An 18,645-nucleotide genomic window follows, 5' to 3' on the forward strand; every position below is an offset into this window, starting at 1 on the left:
TGACTTACCCACAACCTGGACATACCTTTGGATTTCTCCTCCCCTGACGAGGCAACTTTTCATGTGTCCCAACTCGGGAACGTGTGGATGGCCTGCTCAGAGGAGCCACTTATCTGAGGGGACGTGAGGAAGGGGGTGGGGGGTTCTGTCTGTGGCATTTCAGCCCCTGGTGAGCGTCTCAGAAAAGTGGGATCTTGAGGGAAACGAAAGGGAGAAGAGTCATTTGTCATGCCAATGAGCATTCTGGCCAAAGTCCAGGTTGACATCCCTGAGAGAGAAAGGCATTGAAGGGAGAGAAGTGTATCCAGGATGCGCAAAAAATATATTGGGACCTAAATCTTTGCACCTAAGCACTGAAGGAGAGTGACAGATTTTACTTTCGTGGGCTCCAGGATCACTGCAGATGGTGACAGCAGCCACACAATTAAAAGATGCCTGCTTCTTGGGAAGAAAGCGATAACAAACCTAGACAGCATCTTAAAAAGCAGAGACATCATCTTGCTGACAAAAGGTCCGCATAGTCAAAGCTATGGTCTTTCCAGTAGCGATGTACGGAAGTGAGAGCTAGACCATAAAGAAAGCTGACCGCCGAAGAATTGATGCTTTTGAATTGTGGTGCTGGAGGAGGCTCTTGAGAGTCCCCTGGACTGCAAGGAGAACAAACCTATCCGTTCTGAAGGAAATCAACCCGGACTGCTCACTGGAAGGACAGATCCTGAAGCTGAGGCTCCAATGCTTTGACCATCTCATGAGAAGAGAAGACTCCCTGGAAAAGACCCTGATGTTGGGAAAGTGTGGGGGCAAGAAGAGAAGGGGACGACAGAGGATGAGATGGCTGGACAGGGTCACTGAAGCGACCAGCATGAATTTGACCCAACTCCGGGAGGCAGTGGAAGACAGGAGGGCCTGGCGTGCTCTGGTCCATGGGGTCACAAAGAGTCGGACACGACTTAACGACTGAACAACAACTGAAGGAGAGATGGCTGACTCACAAATCCCTTGTCAAGGGAGGGTTAAGCCAATCTCTCCCTCTTCCTCCTCCTTTTTTTGGGGGAGGGGCTTTTCCTCACTGTCTGAAGACATCTTCCCCACTGGCCACACGATGGCGCTGAGCGATCAGGAAAGGACGCAACGCTCTCGCCTTTGAAACCAAAATGAAAGCTTTTGTTGTTGGGGGGGGGGGAGGGTTGCCGTTCCCCCCCTTTAAAAAAAAATTCTATAATTACCAAGATTACAGTCTTAAGAATTATGTTGGATGTTTCAGGCTTGTGCTTTGAACAATTCGGTGAAAGCAAGAACACCCGGGTTAAGAGATTACTGATGTGGAGCGGCATGTGATGCACGGAAGGGGGACCCTGGAGGCAGAGAGAAGCACTTGCCAAGCCCTTGAAGGGTGCAGAAGGTGGGGGACCATCTGCTGGAAAGTGGCTTGGCATTTGGCAGCTCCTTTGGCAGGGCAAGGGTCTTGGGGTGCTCAAGGTCTGGCTCTTCCGCAGGCTGGTCACATTATCCTTAGTCCAGGACTTGCAGTACGCCAGTGGCACCACCTTGGATGGGCCAAAGGACCATTAGGCCTAGGGCTGGGCTTATTCCAAAACTCCTGCAAGCATCGGGGTCCCCTGGTGCTTGGAGGTAGACTACCTCTTTATTTGGCTGCTCCATCTTGGCTAAGAGCCTTCTCCTCCTCCAGAGCTTCAGCCAACCGCTTTAACAGAGGACAAGATGATTGGACAGGGTCATCGAAGCGACCAACATGAATTTGACCCAACCCCGGGAGGCAGTGGAAGACCAGAGGGCCTGGCGTGCTCCGGTCCATGGGGTCACGAAGAATCGGACACAACTTAACGACTAAGCAACAAGAACACATCTCCGGCACTGATTTTATTGATTTTTGTCTCTGTTTACTCTGGTCTTGTACCCTTCCTGATCATCCGCGTTTCTAGATCTTGTCTGTCCTGATGCTTTTTTAAGACTTAATTTTTCAGTTTCCAAAATGTTTCTAAAATTAAACCACTAAGGGGGTTTAATTACTGGGTGTTGCAGGAACAAATGAAGGTCACTGTCCAACCAACCGCAGTCACACAGAGAGGATAGAAGTCATCTGAATGGCAATAGCTTTATGAAGCCTCTGTGTCTCACCCTCAACCAAAGGAAGATTTGTGTTCTCTGTCTGCTCCTTTATTTGCCTCCTCAGCCTTGTCCCATGCCTTCCACGCCTTTCCCAGTGCTGTCAAAATTTAGCCTGTAACCTCCTTGGGGCAGAGACCGTCTGCTCTTAACACTGCTGTGGTGTTGCAATCTGTTCCACACTTTGATGGAACCTTTGTCTTCTTTGATGGTGCTGTGACAGGTTTCCCTCGTTGCTAATTTTACCTCAAAAAACTGCATGCAGAATCTGACACACACACTCCAGCTTCTCCCTCCATGCCCCCCCCCCCCAGTCATCATGGCTAGGAGAGGAAAAGATGCTCTTCCTTTTCTCAGGAAAAGTTCCTTGCTTCAGCCACAGCTGAAGAGGCTATAAATCCCCCTCGAATCTGTCCCCCAGGAGGCGGCATCTGGGCCCAGTAATTAACCGGCTGGCACGAAAGTACAGCGAGGCTTCGCGAGTCTTGTCGGCCAAGAGCTCAAAGATTGAGCACTAAAGGAAGCTGCACGGATTCGAAGCTTCACCTGTGACGTCCCTCTTCCAAAGGACTGCAGGAATCAGAAAGGTAAAAAAACCCACACGCAGACACTCCAAAAGCAAGCAAGCTGCCTTATGCAACAGCTGGGGAAAGGAGGGAAGGTGGGTAAGGGGATTTAAGGAGTCAAGGAAGCCCCCTCCCCTCTATAACTAGTCAAAGGCTTCTCCTGGCAGAAGTGAGGAAACAGCCCCTTTCTGCCGGCTAATCTCTACGGGGCAGAGATACTGAGAAGCATCAGGAAATCGCTGTGAAGCCTCTAAGAGAATACGTGATTGATGTGAAAATGGGATATGAAATGAGTGTCTTCGAGATGCAGCAGCAGGCTCCGTTTTGGGATCCCCGTCGGAGGTCTTCTTGGCCAAGGGGGCAGGGGTGGGTGGGATTGTCGTGGTGTTCCCTGAGTCTGCTCCACCGAGAACTGACACTCCCCCCTTTTCCAGGACACCCACCTCTACGGAGGGGCCTCGCTAAGCAAGGTGTCTAAGCGCCCAGAATAATGGGGCAGAACCTTGCAACTCTCTCCCACACCATAAAAGAGATTTACAGCCGGGTTCGGTGTGTCACCCTCGCAGGTCTGACGCAGTGCAGATTTGCGAACCCTGCGGTTGATACCGTTCCCCTCGCTCCCCTGCTGCTCGCCAGCTTTAGGCTGAGACCTCTCGAAAAGCTCCATTGATTCACCCAAGTTATGCATGTGCATGTGGAGGGCGGCGAGGAAGTCTGGGCCTTTCCGTTGGAACTCTGCGCTCCTTGGATCTTTTCTTCCAGCGTAATCCACGTACAAATGTCCTTACATAATAAAAGAATATATATTCTTGCCCCTCCGTCTGCATTTTTTTAACCTTACTTCCAGCGATGGGATTTCCAGATGACTTGGACTCCTCCTCCCATAATTCCCCACTCTAGGAGTTCTACCTGACTTAACACATACCATATAGACACACAAATGTAGCTCGCCTGAAAGGAAGGCTTTGCGGCTGGGCTAGGCCTAGCCCCTGCCTCAGAACTAGCCGGGAACTTTCTTTTCAAACGGGAAGTCTGGGTGGAGCTAGGCCTAGCTCAGCCTCAAAGGCTTCCTGTTTAGGGATTTCTTCTTCCAGGTGAGCCACATTTCAGTGTCAGTAAAGTACTGTGGTGCACTGCTTGATGATTACCCTGTTTGACGATGAAATTGCTTGACGATGAGGTTTTTTGCTAATGATGAATCAATGGGTTTTTTCCTGTTTTACAAGGATCGGTTCCCTGCTTCGAGAACTGGTTTTTCGCATTACGATGATTAAAAACAGCTGATCGTCGGGGTTTCGAAATGGCCACCTGCTGTTTTCTGGACTTAGCGATGCAAAATGGCTTCCCCTATGGAGGATCTCCACTGGACGAGCAGGTATTTCCCCCATTGGAACGCATTGACCAGTTTCCAATGCATTTCAATGGGGGTTTTTTCCGCTTGACAATGACTTCACTTAACAGCGATTTGCCTGGAACGCATAATAGTCGTCAAGCGGGGCGCCAGTGTATGCATAAAGTCAGGCAGAATTGCTAGAATGGAGAATTATGGGATTTGTAGCCCAAGAAATACAATAATCTCATCCTTCCTTGCTGCCTGTTTCCCAGAGCCTCCCTCTTGACCATCACAAGCATAGCCCTGAGCCCCTGCACGTTTCCAATAGAAATACCAAAGAATAGCTCAGTGGTTCAGGTCTCTGGCTGCGGATTCAGAGCCTGGGAGTTCGATTCCCCTTCTGTGCCTCCTGCCCAAGGGCCAGAGTCTGTGGTCCAATGGGTCCCTTCCAGCCCTGCCCTTCAGTTCTCAGGTTATCTCACTCACCATCTTCTACCACGGTGGGCAAAGGAAAGGAAAAGGATAGGCAGGGTCTGCAAGGGGCCAAACCCAGTCTGGGGAAGGAAGGAACCACAGGGCACTCCTGGGCAAAACGCCTCCTTTGGCTACTGATGCAGGGAAGGACAGCCAAGACCATGTCATGGTAGGCACCAAATTGGGGATCGCTGTTATGGAAGCAAAGCAAAAATGGCACGGTGGGGCACACCTACCGAACCCCCTCTTTCTCTGGCTAAGCACTCACGGTCCCCATGCCTTTTGTAAGAAAGGCCGTGACTCTTCCAGGCTCTCCGCATGCCTGGTTGTCGGTCTCCTGTGCACTGAAATGGACCCGTTCGCTCACTGCACGACAAAGCCCAGCCATGAGGCTCGGAACAGGAAAGGAACGAAGGCCTTCTTTCCTCCAGCGTCCATTGATGGCCTTGCTGCAACTCTCAGAAGGCAGAAAACCGTGGGCCACAGCAGGGGCGCTCCACGTACACCCTTACTCCCCCGTTCTTTCTCTCTCTGGCTCAGTTTTGAATCCCCCCCCCCCGCAGGAGGGGACCCAGATGGTGGTTCCATGGCTTGCCAGTGGCCACCTCTTGATCCCTTGAAATCAAATAGAGCTTCGTGGCTGAAACTGAGTGTCTGTTGCGGCCAACCCGTTAAGCTTTCTCCGTCAGCAAGCACATATTGATCGAAGCGGGTTCTTGGGCTCATCTGCCCTGCCATATTCCTTCCTTCCCCAGGTATCTCTCAGGTCCCTTCCGAGGCCTACCTCTGTGCATGCTCAGGGGACCCTTCCACTTTGCATTTCCCCTTTGGCTAACCCAATCCCCATCTGGTCCATTTCATAACCCTAACCATATTTGACCTAGTCATTTTCACTGCCCTGTCCGGTCAGTTTCCCCCAGGGCTGGCTTTCCCTGCTGGCTACTCAGTTCCCAAGGATCCCTAAAAAGCTTTCAGCTCCTGCCCTCCCCAACCTCACAAGAGGAGAAGGGGAAGACCGATGGCTGCGGAGCATGCCCCACAAAAAGTGGCCCATCTACTGACTGCCCTTCCACCAGGCAGAAAGGCACATTTCGGGCACAGATTTCCCCTTAATCCTGGAACGATTTGGGGGTTAGGGAAAGCAGCGCCGTGAAATCTCATCGCCAGAAGGAAGGTGACCTAGAAGTACAGTCCATCACTAACTGAATAAATAAAAGAAATAAGGCCAGCGCTTTTACTGGGCTCAGGACAACCCCATCATGCATTTCAGGAAGACTGAAGCAAGCCACAGAGTCGGCGGCGGGGGGGGGGGGAAGAGACCTGAAGACACCCCCTTGGATGTTTTGGGGGAGACGTGTCCTTGCTACTCCCCCCCTGGTGAAAGAGGAAAGGTCAAATGATTCCCAGCGCCCCTCTTTGTCAATGTTGCAAGGTGAATCCATAAGAACGTCGCTGGTGGAAGGCGCTCAATGGGGGCTGGAGGGTGGAAGAGCGACCCCCTGGTCCTCTGTTCGAAAGCCACCCATTCGCAAGACCACTTCCCCCACACTCCCAGCCACAGGCGCCCAGCCCTCCTGGGTACTCACACATGGGCTTCAGCTGGCCGATCAGCTCCTCTTTCGTCCATTTCGCCCATTCCTTTTTGTCGGTGTTGATGGAGCATAAGATGGGCCCGCACGGCTTCCCGCAGTCCTCAATGGCAGGTACATTCAAGTAGTGGACCAGCACAATGTCCGGGTTCTACAGGAGAAAGAGAGCACACAAGACGTCATGGAACACCCCTACATGTTCCAACTGCTGTTGCGAGCGTGTGTTCGTTGTTCGAACGGACACCTCCTGCTTGTCGATAAAAACTCCAGAGGAGCCTCAGACTAACAGACAACATGAAAGGAAAGGTTTCTCTCTGGTTTGATGAACTCTTCCTGTCTTCTCCCCCTCACTATAAACTACAGTGGTGCCTCGCTTAACGATTACCTCGTTAAGCGATGAATCCGCTTTACGATGAAGTTTTTACGATCGCAAAACGATGTTCCTATGGGGAAAATTCGCTTGACGATGATCGGTTCCCTGCTTCGGGAACAGATTTTTCGCTAAATGGTGATTTTAAAACAGCTGATCGGCGGCTCTCAAAATGGCCACCCGCTGTGTTTAGGACGGATTCCTCATTTAACAGGCACCGGAAAATGGCCGCCCTATGGAGGATGTTTACTGCACGATGAGGTATTTCACCCATTGGAACGCACTGAACGGTTTTCAATGCATTTCAATGGGTTTTTTAATTTCGCTTGACGACAGTTTTGCTTAACAGCAATTTGAATGGAACGGATTATTGTCGTCAAGCGAGGCACCACTGTAGTCAGTTAGTTAAACTAAGATTAAGCAAATTTAAAATGACATCAGACAGCAGCAAAAAGAGGGGAGGGTGGGAGAGGAGGAAGGAAGACAGCAGCTCCAGTTTCTACCTGATAGTCTACTACAGCAAAAGTCACAAAAAGTGACAAAGCACCTTAAAAAAAATAACAAGTTTTATTTGGTGTAACCCTTCAGGGACCTCCGCAGAGAGATAAATAAACAGACCAACAGTTCTATGGTGGAGAAAAGCATCCATCTCTAAGCCAAGCGCTGGCAAAGACATAAACCGGTGGTGCTTCATGAAATCAGAGGGGCGGCTGGGGACAAGAGCACAAGAAATTTTAAATAAATAAAAGTCTCTGGACCATATTCACTTTCATAAACCAACTATGCACCAGGGTGGCAAAACGGAACACTGAGCAGAGAACGGTTGGTTAAGACATGCAATGGGGGAAAAAGCCCTAGTTCCTGTTCAAGTCAAGGGAGGCAGAGTTGAATTGCTGCGTGTGTTTTTGTTCAGCTGTTTCTATGAGCCTTTGAAGTTCTTTAGTTCATGGATGGCCATCTTGAGCATTCAAGAAGAGTGAAGTCTTGGTTCTGAATGCTATTGTTCTTCATGTCAGATTTGTGACCCTTTATTCTTTTGTTCCTGCCCTAAACTGATTGTCCTTTGTGAAATGGTGTGAGGGCATCCTCTGGCACGCAATCTGCCACGCTACCCACTTGTGTCGTTTCTGATGCCACCCCGCATCACCTTGGGGCCACGAGAGCCCATAGCAGCTGCGGTTGCAGTGCAAAACCAGAAGGAAGGGGACTGTAAAAATAATTCCTCGGAAAAACAAACCTGAAATTGTCAGAGGCCGGATGCATTTTTATCACTTGACTAACTCAGATTGCAGGTGGATGGCATCCTTCCTTGTTAAGGAGGAAACCAAGAGGAATACCCCCAAACTGCAAACTTTAGGCTAGAAAATTCTATTGGTCTACGAGGAGAGATGCTTTAATATCCATCAATCAAACAATGCATCAAACAGGCATTGTTCTAGTTCTGCATCCTTGTTCCACTGTGTTTGTTGCATGTCTCAAGATGTGAACAGATCTTCCAGCGGGGAGGACTGCCAGCTTCCCTGAGATTTTAGGGCTAAATCCCAAGGCACTTGTGGGGGGTCTTGGGCACTTGTGACCCCCCCCCCCCAAGGAGGGGGAGCCCTGTGAGAGTAGCCACAAAATAATATATGTGTAAGAGGGAGAGAAAAATCTGTATTCTTGGCATTATCTCCTTAAACAACCCATATATAAACCCCTTTGAGCTCAGCCATTTGGGAATGGGGAGTAGATGGGTCCTCGGGCTTTAGAGAATCTTCTCCCACAAAAATCCAGTTTATTATTATTATTATACAAGAAGCAGCAGTGTGCTGTTGATGCAGGCCGCCTGCTCACTCCCACGTGTCATGCAACATGGGGTGTTTTGCGTGGTGCCTTCACCAGCATCTGCCACCCTTACTCTGGTCTGTTTCCCCACCGCCTGTTACCAGCCACAGAAAGAAGCCTAGAATAAACCTGGCTGTAAAAGGCCTGCGAGATGCTCTCGGCTTCTGCTCAAGGCCAGGCTTTTAAATTTCATTAAGCACCCAGAGCTGAAAGGAGGAGAGGTCAGGACGGCGTAGAGAGGTAAAGTTTTTGAAGGCAATAAAACAGCAGTTGAAATAAATATTAGATTGCCTTTACTGGGAGCTGGAAAACGAACAGTTAAAAAAAACGGCACAAGAGCATTCAAAAAATTTAGGAAGTAAATGGCGGCCGATCTCCCAGCGTATTTTTCAAGGAGAGTATTTTCTTGTGTGAAGCAGGACAGAAGACGGGAGAGACAGACAGCCAAGATGCCAGGATGGTGGGACCTTCGAGAGGCCTGCATTTGGCCAAAGGATGGTGCAATCCTGAAGACAGCTCTTGCCTGGTGGGTTCATATTCTGCTTGTTTGGTGAGTTTTTGAAAAGAGCTTCCAAGGCTAATTTCGGTTGCCAAACCACGAAAAGAAAAATCAGCCTGGAACCCTCAATGCAGGAAATATACATTTCTGAGTCCTGAGAAATCTCAGGCAAAATCAAGGCAGGTTCTATGCATGGCGAGCCTGTGAGGGCGAATATTTGCCGGTGAAACGATGCAAAAAAGCGATGCCCACTGGAACTGCATAATCCAGGAGAGGGGTGAATCTCGGTTTCATCTCCAGCAGGCGGAGTGGCGTTTCAGCGCTCTGCATTATGCAAAACAGTCAACACAGTGGAAGGAAATTTCATCAGAGGAAAACTTAGGGGAATCTGCTTAGCTCGTATATTCCACACAGGTTGCAAATTTAAGTTTCCTCTGGTTCAGTGTGCGGATCGCCGGAGTGTGAGTCTGGAGGCCCCCCCCCGCCCGATGTAAATAACGGAAAGGCAGGTTGCTCCAAGCTGCAAATTCTGCCTGACTGAAAATATTCCCAGAAGAGCCAGCTGCCAGAGACTTAGCGCAGCCACTTAAGACTAGTTCCACAAACTTTCCAGCGAAGAACTTCAACTCGAGTGTTTATTGGTGTGCGTGCGGGTGGGTCTGGGCGCAGACAAATGAATAATCTGAAGAACAACATGACAACCGAACAACAACCCCCATGACAGATAGCTACAAGATTGAAAACTTGATTTCGCTCCCCGAAGTCATTTGCTCCTAAATTCACAAACTTTAATGACTGCTCTGGAATTATTTATAAAAAAATAAATAGGATAATGGTGTAATTAAAAATCTAATGTTTCATTAATGCCGCGCAAGGAGGGATTAGGAGAAGGGGCCGGGTCGGTGCGCCAGCCACGGCTGGCGGAAAGGGAGTCGCTTGGCTCCTGGTGAAAGCACCCAAACACCAAATCAGCTCCTTTGCTAACGAGGAAAATTTTACTAATGAATTGATGCTGCGAGGCAATTAATTGCTTGTCCTTCAGATGGGTTTAAGAACACATCAGGGGCCTGGATCAGGCAAAGAGTGTGAAGGGAGGCAAAAGATAACCCCGTTCGCTCATGACGGAGGCAAATGGGCAGGAGAAGCAGGCTTTCCCCTCTTCCCACCAGGCACCCCCCCGTGTCTACATGGGGGTATCGAACAGGAACCCCACAAGCATCGGGGCTGGGGGCTCACGTGATTTGTCCTCATGTCATTTTTTAAATTTATTATTATTATTTTCTAATTTATGGTAAGTTTTACTTGGGAGAGCCGTCGTGGAATCTCTCCACACGGCTCGTTGCCTGGATTGCTTCCCGTGAGCATCTCAGAATGTCAGAAGGATAAAACTGTAGAAGAGGAAGAGAATCTCCAGGGTCACTCAAGGGTCATTTAGTCCAACCCCACGGATGCAGGATATTCACCGCCACACCTTCCTGAGAGATGGCCAGCCAGCCTTTGTGTGAGAACCTCCAATGCAGGAGTGTCCCACCCCTTTCCAAGCAGCTCTAAAGGATGGTCACTCTCAGATTTAGTCAGAATCTCCCTTTTCTGTTCTTTCCGTACTTTTGGGGGGGTGGGAATAGGTCAATGAGCCTTGTGTTCTATATCCATTTACCGTATTTTTCAGTGTATAAGACTATAAGGTAAAGGTTCCCCTTGACATTTTTAGTCCAGTCATGTCCGACTCTAGGGGGCGGTGCTCATCCCCGTTTTCAAGCCGTAGAGCCAGCGCTTGTCCTGAAGACAGTTTTGGTTGCCACGTGGCCAGCGTGACTAGGGAATGCCATTTTACTTTGCCACCGAGGTGGTACCTATTTATCTACTTGCTGGGACAAAGCGACGGGAGCTCACTCCATCACATGGATTTGATCTTATGACTGCTGGTCTTCTGACCCTGCAGCACACAAAGGCTTCTGCAGTTTAGCCCGCAGCGCCACCATGTCCCTATATAAGACTATACTTTTGTCTAAAATCTTTAGACTAAAAATTGAGGGTCGTCTTATACATGGAAGTAAGACGAGGAGAGAACAAAAACAAGTGGAGGGGAAAGCAGGGATCAAAGCGATCCTGCAGCGCTTTGATCCCTTTCCCCCTACACTTGCTAAGCTCCACTTAGATTTCTTAATTTTGGATTAGAAAAGTGGGGGGGGGATCTTATACATGGGGCATCTTATACATGGAAAAGCACGGTGAATGTCTCAGATGCTTTAAACTGAGCTGTTGGTGTTATACTGTAGCAATTAAAATACAGGTGTGCTGAGGTTTTTTGTTCTGTTTCAGTTACAGTGGCTTCTGTATTGTTGTTGTTGTTGTTGTTGTTGTTGTTGTTGTTGTTGTTGTATTGGGCACTTTGGACCAGTGGAAAAGGCAGGATGCAGCTCAATGAGGGACCACCCTGAGGTTTGGCCCCAGGGATGCATCCCAGCCCGGACATCGCCCATGGCAAGAAAGGCTGCCTTCCTCTTCTGCTCTAAGATTTTCGTCACCCTCCTCGTTCTTTCTCTCTTTTGAAGGTCTTTGGAAGGGCATCGGGTGCGCCTCCCACCTCCCGTTTGGCCCATAAAGAGAGCAAATCATCCAGATGCCAGGACGAGGGGGAGAGAGAGCGCCGGGAGGCGACGGCTGAGCCCTGGCTGAAAGATCATTTTGAAAGTTCCCGACGGCAACGAGAAGTTCCTCTCATCTCTTCGATGGCTTCCTTTCGCTTTAGTATAATGGGTGTTATTAGAAATGTATCAAATTTATTGTCCTATTATTGTGAATTAATACCGCCCTGGACGCCGTTATCTGGAGGAGCCCCTGGAGAACTTCACCCCAATCAGTTTTTATGATCGTGGAATCGCAGCTGTCTCCGTTTGGGAAGCCCTTCACCCTCCGCCCCTCGTCTCAGGCAGGCCTCCCTCAATGAAGGAGGTGCGCCATTCCCAGGAGTGGCCATCCATGCACTGGTTCAGAATGAGCTCCAGCTAAAACAGAATGAGCTTCACCGCCAGACTCCTTGAGGGGTTAGACAACCCAGTGGTAGACCAAACCTCTTTCCGGGCAGAGATGCAGGCCCTTGGCTACCCAACGCCGGCCATCCCAAACGCAAGAGAAGCTTGAAATGAACCCTCTGAAAACCCACTGCTAGGTGACAGCTTTGTGGTTCCTTCCAGGGCTTCTTGGCCTGAAATAGGTGTTTTGCCAAAAAAGCAAGCAAACTTTGTCTGCTCCTGTGAATTTGGGCCCCCGATCAAGCTCTAACTTAAGGTGAAACAATATCGGACAATTTTGGTGTTTTGCTCTTGGAACAGCGAGTCATTTTTTAAAAATTAGCGCCGTCCGTCCCGAACCCCTGTTGCTGTAGCTTTTTGGCGCTGCTGAAGGAGTAACTCGTTATGCTGCTGGCTGGGCTGCTCGTTACCTTTCTGTGACTCCCCAGTACCCCCACCTTTGCCTCTTTTAAGGGGAAAAATCCCCTACAGAACGTCACAAAACTTGAAAAATTCTTGCCACGAGAAATATATTGAAAAAAGCAACTTCCAAGGGAAACCAAGAAAACTCACTCCTTGCCACTGACGTCTCCTTATCTCTACTTGGTGCGATGCTTTTGAAATGTAAAGTCATTCCATTCTTGTTACCCAGAAATAATGTTACCTGTAACTAGTTACTGGGGAAAACCCCACTTTTGTTCACTGACACAAAGCCACACAATCCACCTCACACTCGCTCTGGTGCCTCCTGGTCCCAAATGTCACACATACGCTCTCTCTGAGGGCATCTCTTCTTCCCAGAGCCTGCAAATATTACTACAACTCCCAGAAAGTTTGGAGCGGCAGATTAAAATAAAAAGGAACTTTTCCAGTTCTTCCCCATCCAGGCGGTAGCCGGCCAGTGACTGTACGTGATGGACAGATGCTTGAGATTCTCCCCATGGCTGATCATCCCCCTCGCACCCGGAAAACTATTCCCCAGGGTAAAAGATTTTGCTTATGACTTCTCCGGGATGTGCTAGATTTCTACATGCAGGGAGGGAGTTCGTTTCTCCCACACCATGGCTTTTAAGCATGTAGTTTGCTTTTCCCAAGGCTTTGTGCAAAATGATCACAAACTATGTTGGCTGAGGACTTCTGGGACTGCTAGTACAAGGAAGTCACTTTACCCACTTTTGCCTCTTAAAATCTGCAAATACTTCAATTTCTTGTACATATTTACTGAGGCATAAGCTTCACTTAACCTACATACAGTATCAGATTCAGCAGTTCAACGGGCCAGACCTTATGCCTAAGAGACATACATGTAGACTTAGTTCTTGGAAATGGATATGACCATTTCCTTAATGTTGTCTGAAACCTATTTCAACAAGTGTAATGTATTCATAACAACTGTAAGCTCAACCTCAACAACAAGTTCTGTCCCCTCTTCCTTTCCTCAGGGGCTACCTCTTAAACTCCATACCAAGTTCCTGGAAGGCTTTGGAAGGGAAATGGGATGGATGTTTCTGGAAGGCCACAGAGTCACGGACGACAACAATGAAACAGCGGAAGTGTCCCAGAAAGCCATTGGCTGAAATCTTGTTGCTTAGCATAAGTCACAACAAGAGCAGGAACATCCAAATCCACAGAGGAGCTGACCCCCCAAGTCCCTGTTGATTCAACGGGCCTACTCTAGTGTAACAGACTATCCTAAGCAACAGGATTTCAGCCACTGAGTCCAACCCCTTCCTGCCAAATCAGGAAATGCACTTAGGAGCCTGGGAATACCAGAGCTTGGGAAAGCTCCTTGTGTAGACTACATCGCCCATAATCCCCAAGTCAGCGTTCACTGCAATGGATCGGCTCCTTCCTCTGTGCTGTTTCCAGACAGTAACATTTACCTCAAAGTCATGGATTTAAAGAGCTCTGAGTCCCTCATAAGCTGTGTGCGGCTTTGCTTGTCAACTCATCACACAGAAAGGCTCGTTTCTCTTCGCTGAATAATTGGCCCGAACAGTGGCTACCCATTTTCCCTTCTATCTTCTTTCTAGAAGGGTTGCAGATGGACTTAATTCATTTAATTGCTGTGGCCCAGAGATAATTTGGCTCTGTGATTGGTTACCTACGTAAGCTCAGTAAGATCCTGGTCCTCAACATCTACCACGATACAGAAAAGGCCACGGAAAACTCTGAAGGAAAAGCAAATTGTGCTGCTTATGTATCACCCCATAGCTCTCCGGGTGCTTTACAATTTGCCGTATTTTTTCTGTGTATAAGACTATACTTTTATCTAAAATCTTTAGACTAAAAATTGAGGGTCGTCTTATACACGGAAGCAATCTGAGGAGAGAACAAAAACAAGTGGAAGGGTAAGCAGGGATCAAAGTGATCCTGCAGGGCTTTGATCCCTTTCCCCCTACACTTGCTAAGCCCCCACTTAAGGTAAAGGTAAAGATTCCCCTTGACAATTTTTTTTGCCCAGTCGTGTCCGACTCTAGGGGGCGGCGCTCATCCTGCTCTTCAAGCCATAGAGCCAGCGTTTTGTCCGAAGACAATCTTTCCGTGGTCACATGGCCAGTGTGATTTAGACACGGAACGCTGTTTACCTTCCCACCGAGGTGGTCCCTATTTATCTACTCGTATTTGCATGCTTTCGAACCGCTAGGTTGGCGGGAGCTGGGACAAGCGACGGGTGCTCATTCCGTTGCGTGGATTCGATCTTACGACTGCCGGATCTTCTGACCCTGCAGCACAGGCTTCTGCGGTTTAGCCCACAGCCCCACTTAGTTTTCTTAATTTTGGATTAGAAAAGTGGAGGGCGTCTTGTATATGGGGGGGCGTCTTATACATGGAAAATATGGCAATTATGCAGGATACACCTTGTCCCTCTTTGCCCCAGTGAGCTGGGGTACTCAGTTTACTGACCTCGGAAAGAAGGAAGTCGGAGTCCACCTCGAATTGGCTTCCTGGGATTGAACTTGGGTCTTGGTGAGCTGCAGTACTGCAGTTTAACCACTGCATCACAAGGCTTCTAAAACTCTCAATGAGTAGGAAATGGGCTACCACGTGGGAAGTGGGAAAACAAGAACAAGCCTGGACCTTGTCAGATTTAAACCTGGCCGTTCCTGCACGTAGAAAGCTAAGACCTTCCCCAGCCAACGTTTGCCTGGTGATCCCCTCGGCGCAGAAACCCGGCGCAAGAAGTGGTTAAAAATGCAAAACCCCTGCTCCTTCTGATACAGAGAAATGCAGCCGTAACAGCTGTTGGGCCCCCAGTTGCAGCTTCATCAATGCTAAGTGGTCAATAAATCAAGCCAGCCTGGCGTTACATTTCTTCGTGGGCTCTGTCATTAATCTTGTGCCAGTTCCCATGAAAAATGAAGGAGTGAGGCCGGGTGATAGCGAAGACGTATACATTATCCAGAAAGCAATAATGGCTCGCCGCTGGGCTGTGGACCTCCCAGCTCAGGGCCCTATGGAAGGCTCCCTGTCTTCGCCTCCATCCCGGGAAACTGGGGGAGTAAACCAGCCACACACACACACACACACCGGCCTGGATTCTTCATATTGGCACCAGCGAAAGGAGGGCTGGTCTCCAAGGGCATGGCCGTTGAGCAAACAATTTCCTTCCAATTCTGAAAAAGCAAGAAGAAGAACCAGAAACGGGGGGGGGGGGGGGGGGAACCAGTTCCCAGAAAGCAGGGACTTCCTCAGCAGGGGAAGGGAGAGGCGAGGATACCAAGCCCCCCCCCGCCTCCCGACCAACCAACGCCCGTGGGAGGCACTGCTGGTGGGAGTCGAGTCTTGGAAAAGTCACTTTAAACCATTAAAAACAAATAGCCTTCCCGGGATTCCCTGACCAGCATGAGGGATTCTGGGTGTCGCAGGGCAAAAAATAAATAAATAAATAAATAAATAAATAAATAAATAAATAAATAAATAAATAAATAAATAAATAAATAAATTTAAAAATCCCCAAACTTTTCTGGGTAGGGAACAGACCAAAGCCTCCCTGGGAATTCTAAAGCAGTTGTGATGGAAAGGACGGGGATGAAGGCATTGGCGCTTGCCAATCCATCCCTCACTGGGCTACAAAGGATCCAGCTATCAGTTTTGCTTGGGATTGTTGCATTTAGGAAATTAGTAAACTGTTGCATTTAGCAAACGGTTGCCTCTGGCCTGCAGCCTCCCACCCTGCCTTCCATTCCACCTGTCCTTTTGTTATGCTCTCCATCTCCTTGTGCCGCTCTTTCCCCCTCTTCATTTCCTTTATTTTTTTTAGTTCTTGAATTTTGTTACTATGAAAATGGGTATCACCCACCAAAACAGACAGGAAAACCGTACCCGTAAAGACATTGCAATAGAATGAGAGACAGACGCAGGAAGTAAAAAAAAAAAACAAGACTCAGAGAGCAAAACCTATCTGGTAAAACAGAGCTTCCTTCGTCTTGTCCCTGTTTACTCCGCAGTGGGTCCGTGTGTGAACCTCCACCTGGTCCCTCCCTTGTTCCTGGGTTTCTGACATGCCAGCGCTGGGATCTTTGTGCCCTTAGGATCAAGGGAGGGAGTGGAGCACCAGCTTTTCAACTCCTGAGCCTTCTTGTGCCACGCCGGAAAGAAAAAAAAAACCCTATCCCAAAGCTTTTCAGGCTGTGTCCTTGACTTGGTTTCTGTCTTCCCTCTGCACCCTGGTCTCAGGTTTCAGCCCCAAATTCTCAAGCGGTGGGAAGCTGCCTACCTGGCAGCTCTGCCCACAAGCTGTGCCTTGTTCTGCACCACCAGCTTTCGCTTCTCTCTCTCTCTCTCTCTGTGCGCTCATGAGCCAATCAAGTGATCTTTAGAGAAGTGCACAAACCTGGAAAATGGTGGTTTGTAGTAAGCCGCAAACCAACCAGCAAACCGAAGTGATTTGCGATTTGCGTTTTGGTTCCTGTCTGGTGGGATGGGGGCTACTTGCCGCCACCGTTGCTGTTGCCATCTTCAGAGGCAGCAGCCCCGGGTTCTAGAAGGGAGTTGGCAGGACCAGGTTGGGAAGTGATGGGGCAGGCATCCATTTTGCTGAAGCGAAACGAAGCACCAAACGGTGAAAAAAAAAAAGATTTGGCACTTCGTTACATTTCAGTGAAACGGAACCAAACCACGAAGCAGCTCAGTTCATGTTTTTGCCCGGCTCGTAGTTCGGTTTGTGCCCATCTCCAGTGATGGCAATGCCAGGGGTGAGGAACGATGGGATGGCAGTGGAGGATGGGGCCGAGGGTTGCCTCCTCTAAGCAAGTGTGGCCACCACGGCTTTCACCCTTGCTGGTGCCTGCGCTGGCCAGGAGTTCTTGGGCAGCTCTCTGCTGCCCCCTCACAGAGGTGGCCAGAGGGAGGCATTGCAGCTGCCAACTCAGCAGGGCAGGTGACTCCAGGTGACCCATCGGGATCCACCTGGGCCTATAAAAAAGGGGCTCATTTCGGCCCACCTCCTCGTAGGGAGTCCCTTTCAAACCAAGCAACCTTTGAGCTTGCGGTGTCCTTCATGTGACTCATTCTCCTCATGAGCAGCCCCGGCATGAGAAAAGGCCGGCGAGAAATGCCTCTGGCAGCAGTTTCTTGGAGATCCGTAATAAACAACGCTGGTGGTGCCATTATTAAATAAACAAATCAGTGCCACTGAGGCTGAGGGGGGGGGGCTCTGTTTTATTTTTAATTTTTTTAATTTTTTTTTTTTTTTTTTTTTTTGCTATAACCCTGTTGGCTCGGTTCACATGCAGGAAGACTGCCTGGAGTCATTTTATTCCAGGCAGAGCCAAACGCGAGAGGCCTCGGGCACATTCTGGGTGAGCTTTTCCAGCAGTGGCTTTCAGTGTTTTTTTTTAAAGAGTTGGCACAACGCCTATTTGTTTTAAGCCCTTTATAATGACCTTGGGATGGGGGGTCCTTTTCTCTCCCGTACAGAAAGAGAGCGAGAGAGAGACAGACAGACTGGCAGAGCAGCTTTAATCTTGGAAAGCCTTCTGTCCTGAGAGAGCAGCAAAATTTGGCTCGTCCCTCGCCTCCTGGCTCCGAAGCACCATCGGAGATGCCGGGCTCCTTCTGAGCCAGCTCGCCGAGGTTCATGACGAGCGTGCCAATCTCCCCCGGTTGCCGGCAAGGAAATGGGGAGCTTTCTGCTCAGGGTGATCTCTAGCCACCCTTCCTCCCCGCAAACCAGTGGCGATCTCGCGAGTGCCAGCAATTTGCTTTAAAGGGGATCCTGGCTTAATGGCACCATCTGCTTGTTTCCACTCTGCTCCCTGGGTCCCTTTTGATACGTCAGTCAGAGCAAAGGCAACTTCGACCTGGAGAGGCCGGTGGCGGTGCCGTATATGTGATGCCGGAGATGCGACAGGATGAGGCCTGGATTAGGAAAGAACCCTCTCGCCTTCTTCTTAGCTGCCTTCTCAATCCCGCCATATCATCACATCATTCTCCTTTTCAGCCCCTCCTGCCATCCCCTGATAACCCACCGGCTTCCTCTATGTAGGGTTGCCAGATACACGGGTACTAAAAGGAGGACATAGAAAGACAAAAAGGAGGACAAAGGAGGACATACTGAATGTTTCATTTGGATTATTCCAGATTAAACCCACAATCAATATAATTTGATTACAATAGCTGTCAATAAATGTCTCTTAGTGAACCGACCAAGAAACAGTTATGTTAAAAATTTAAAATAAATTCAATGGAGGCTTGTTTTTTTCAGAATACTGGGGGTGGGAGGGCAGGTGGGGGTGGGGAAAGCCGGGGGGAAGGGGGTCCTTCCACCTCTCCCCCTCCCATCCAAAATTATAACATAAAATATAGAAAAGCCTGACATTTTAAAGGTTTTTATCTTTGCCTGCC

The 18,645-nt window shown here is 49.1% G+C and overlaps 1 protein-coding gene across 4 annotated transcripts in view; it reads right to left on the reverse strand.

Moving 5' to 3' along the window:
• Nucleotides 1–18,645, reverse strand: part of CAMTA1 (calmodulin binding transcription activator 1) — a 583,032-nt gene that overhangs the window by 39,603 nt on the left and 524,784 nt on the right. For all 4 annotated transcript variants that reach the window (XM_078379134.1, XM_072977723.2, XM_072977721.2 and 1 more), the window contains exon 6: nt 6,087–6,240. In XM_078379134.1, coding sequence (XP_078235260.1) covers nt 6,087–6,240 — 154 coding nt within the window. The remainder of the gene's footprint in view (nt 1–6,086; nt 6,241–18,645) is intronic.

The sequence above is a fragment of the Pogona vitticeps genome, chromosome 7 (genome assembly GCF_051106095.1).
Source record: "Pogona vitticeps strain Pit_001003342236 chromosome 7, PviZW2.1, whole genome shotgun sequence".
Taxonomy (NCBI): Eukaryota; Metazoa; Chordata; class Lepidosauria; order Squamata; family Agamidae; genus Pogona; species Pogona vitticeps.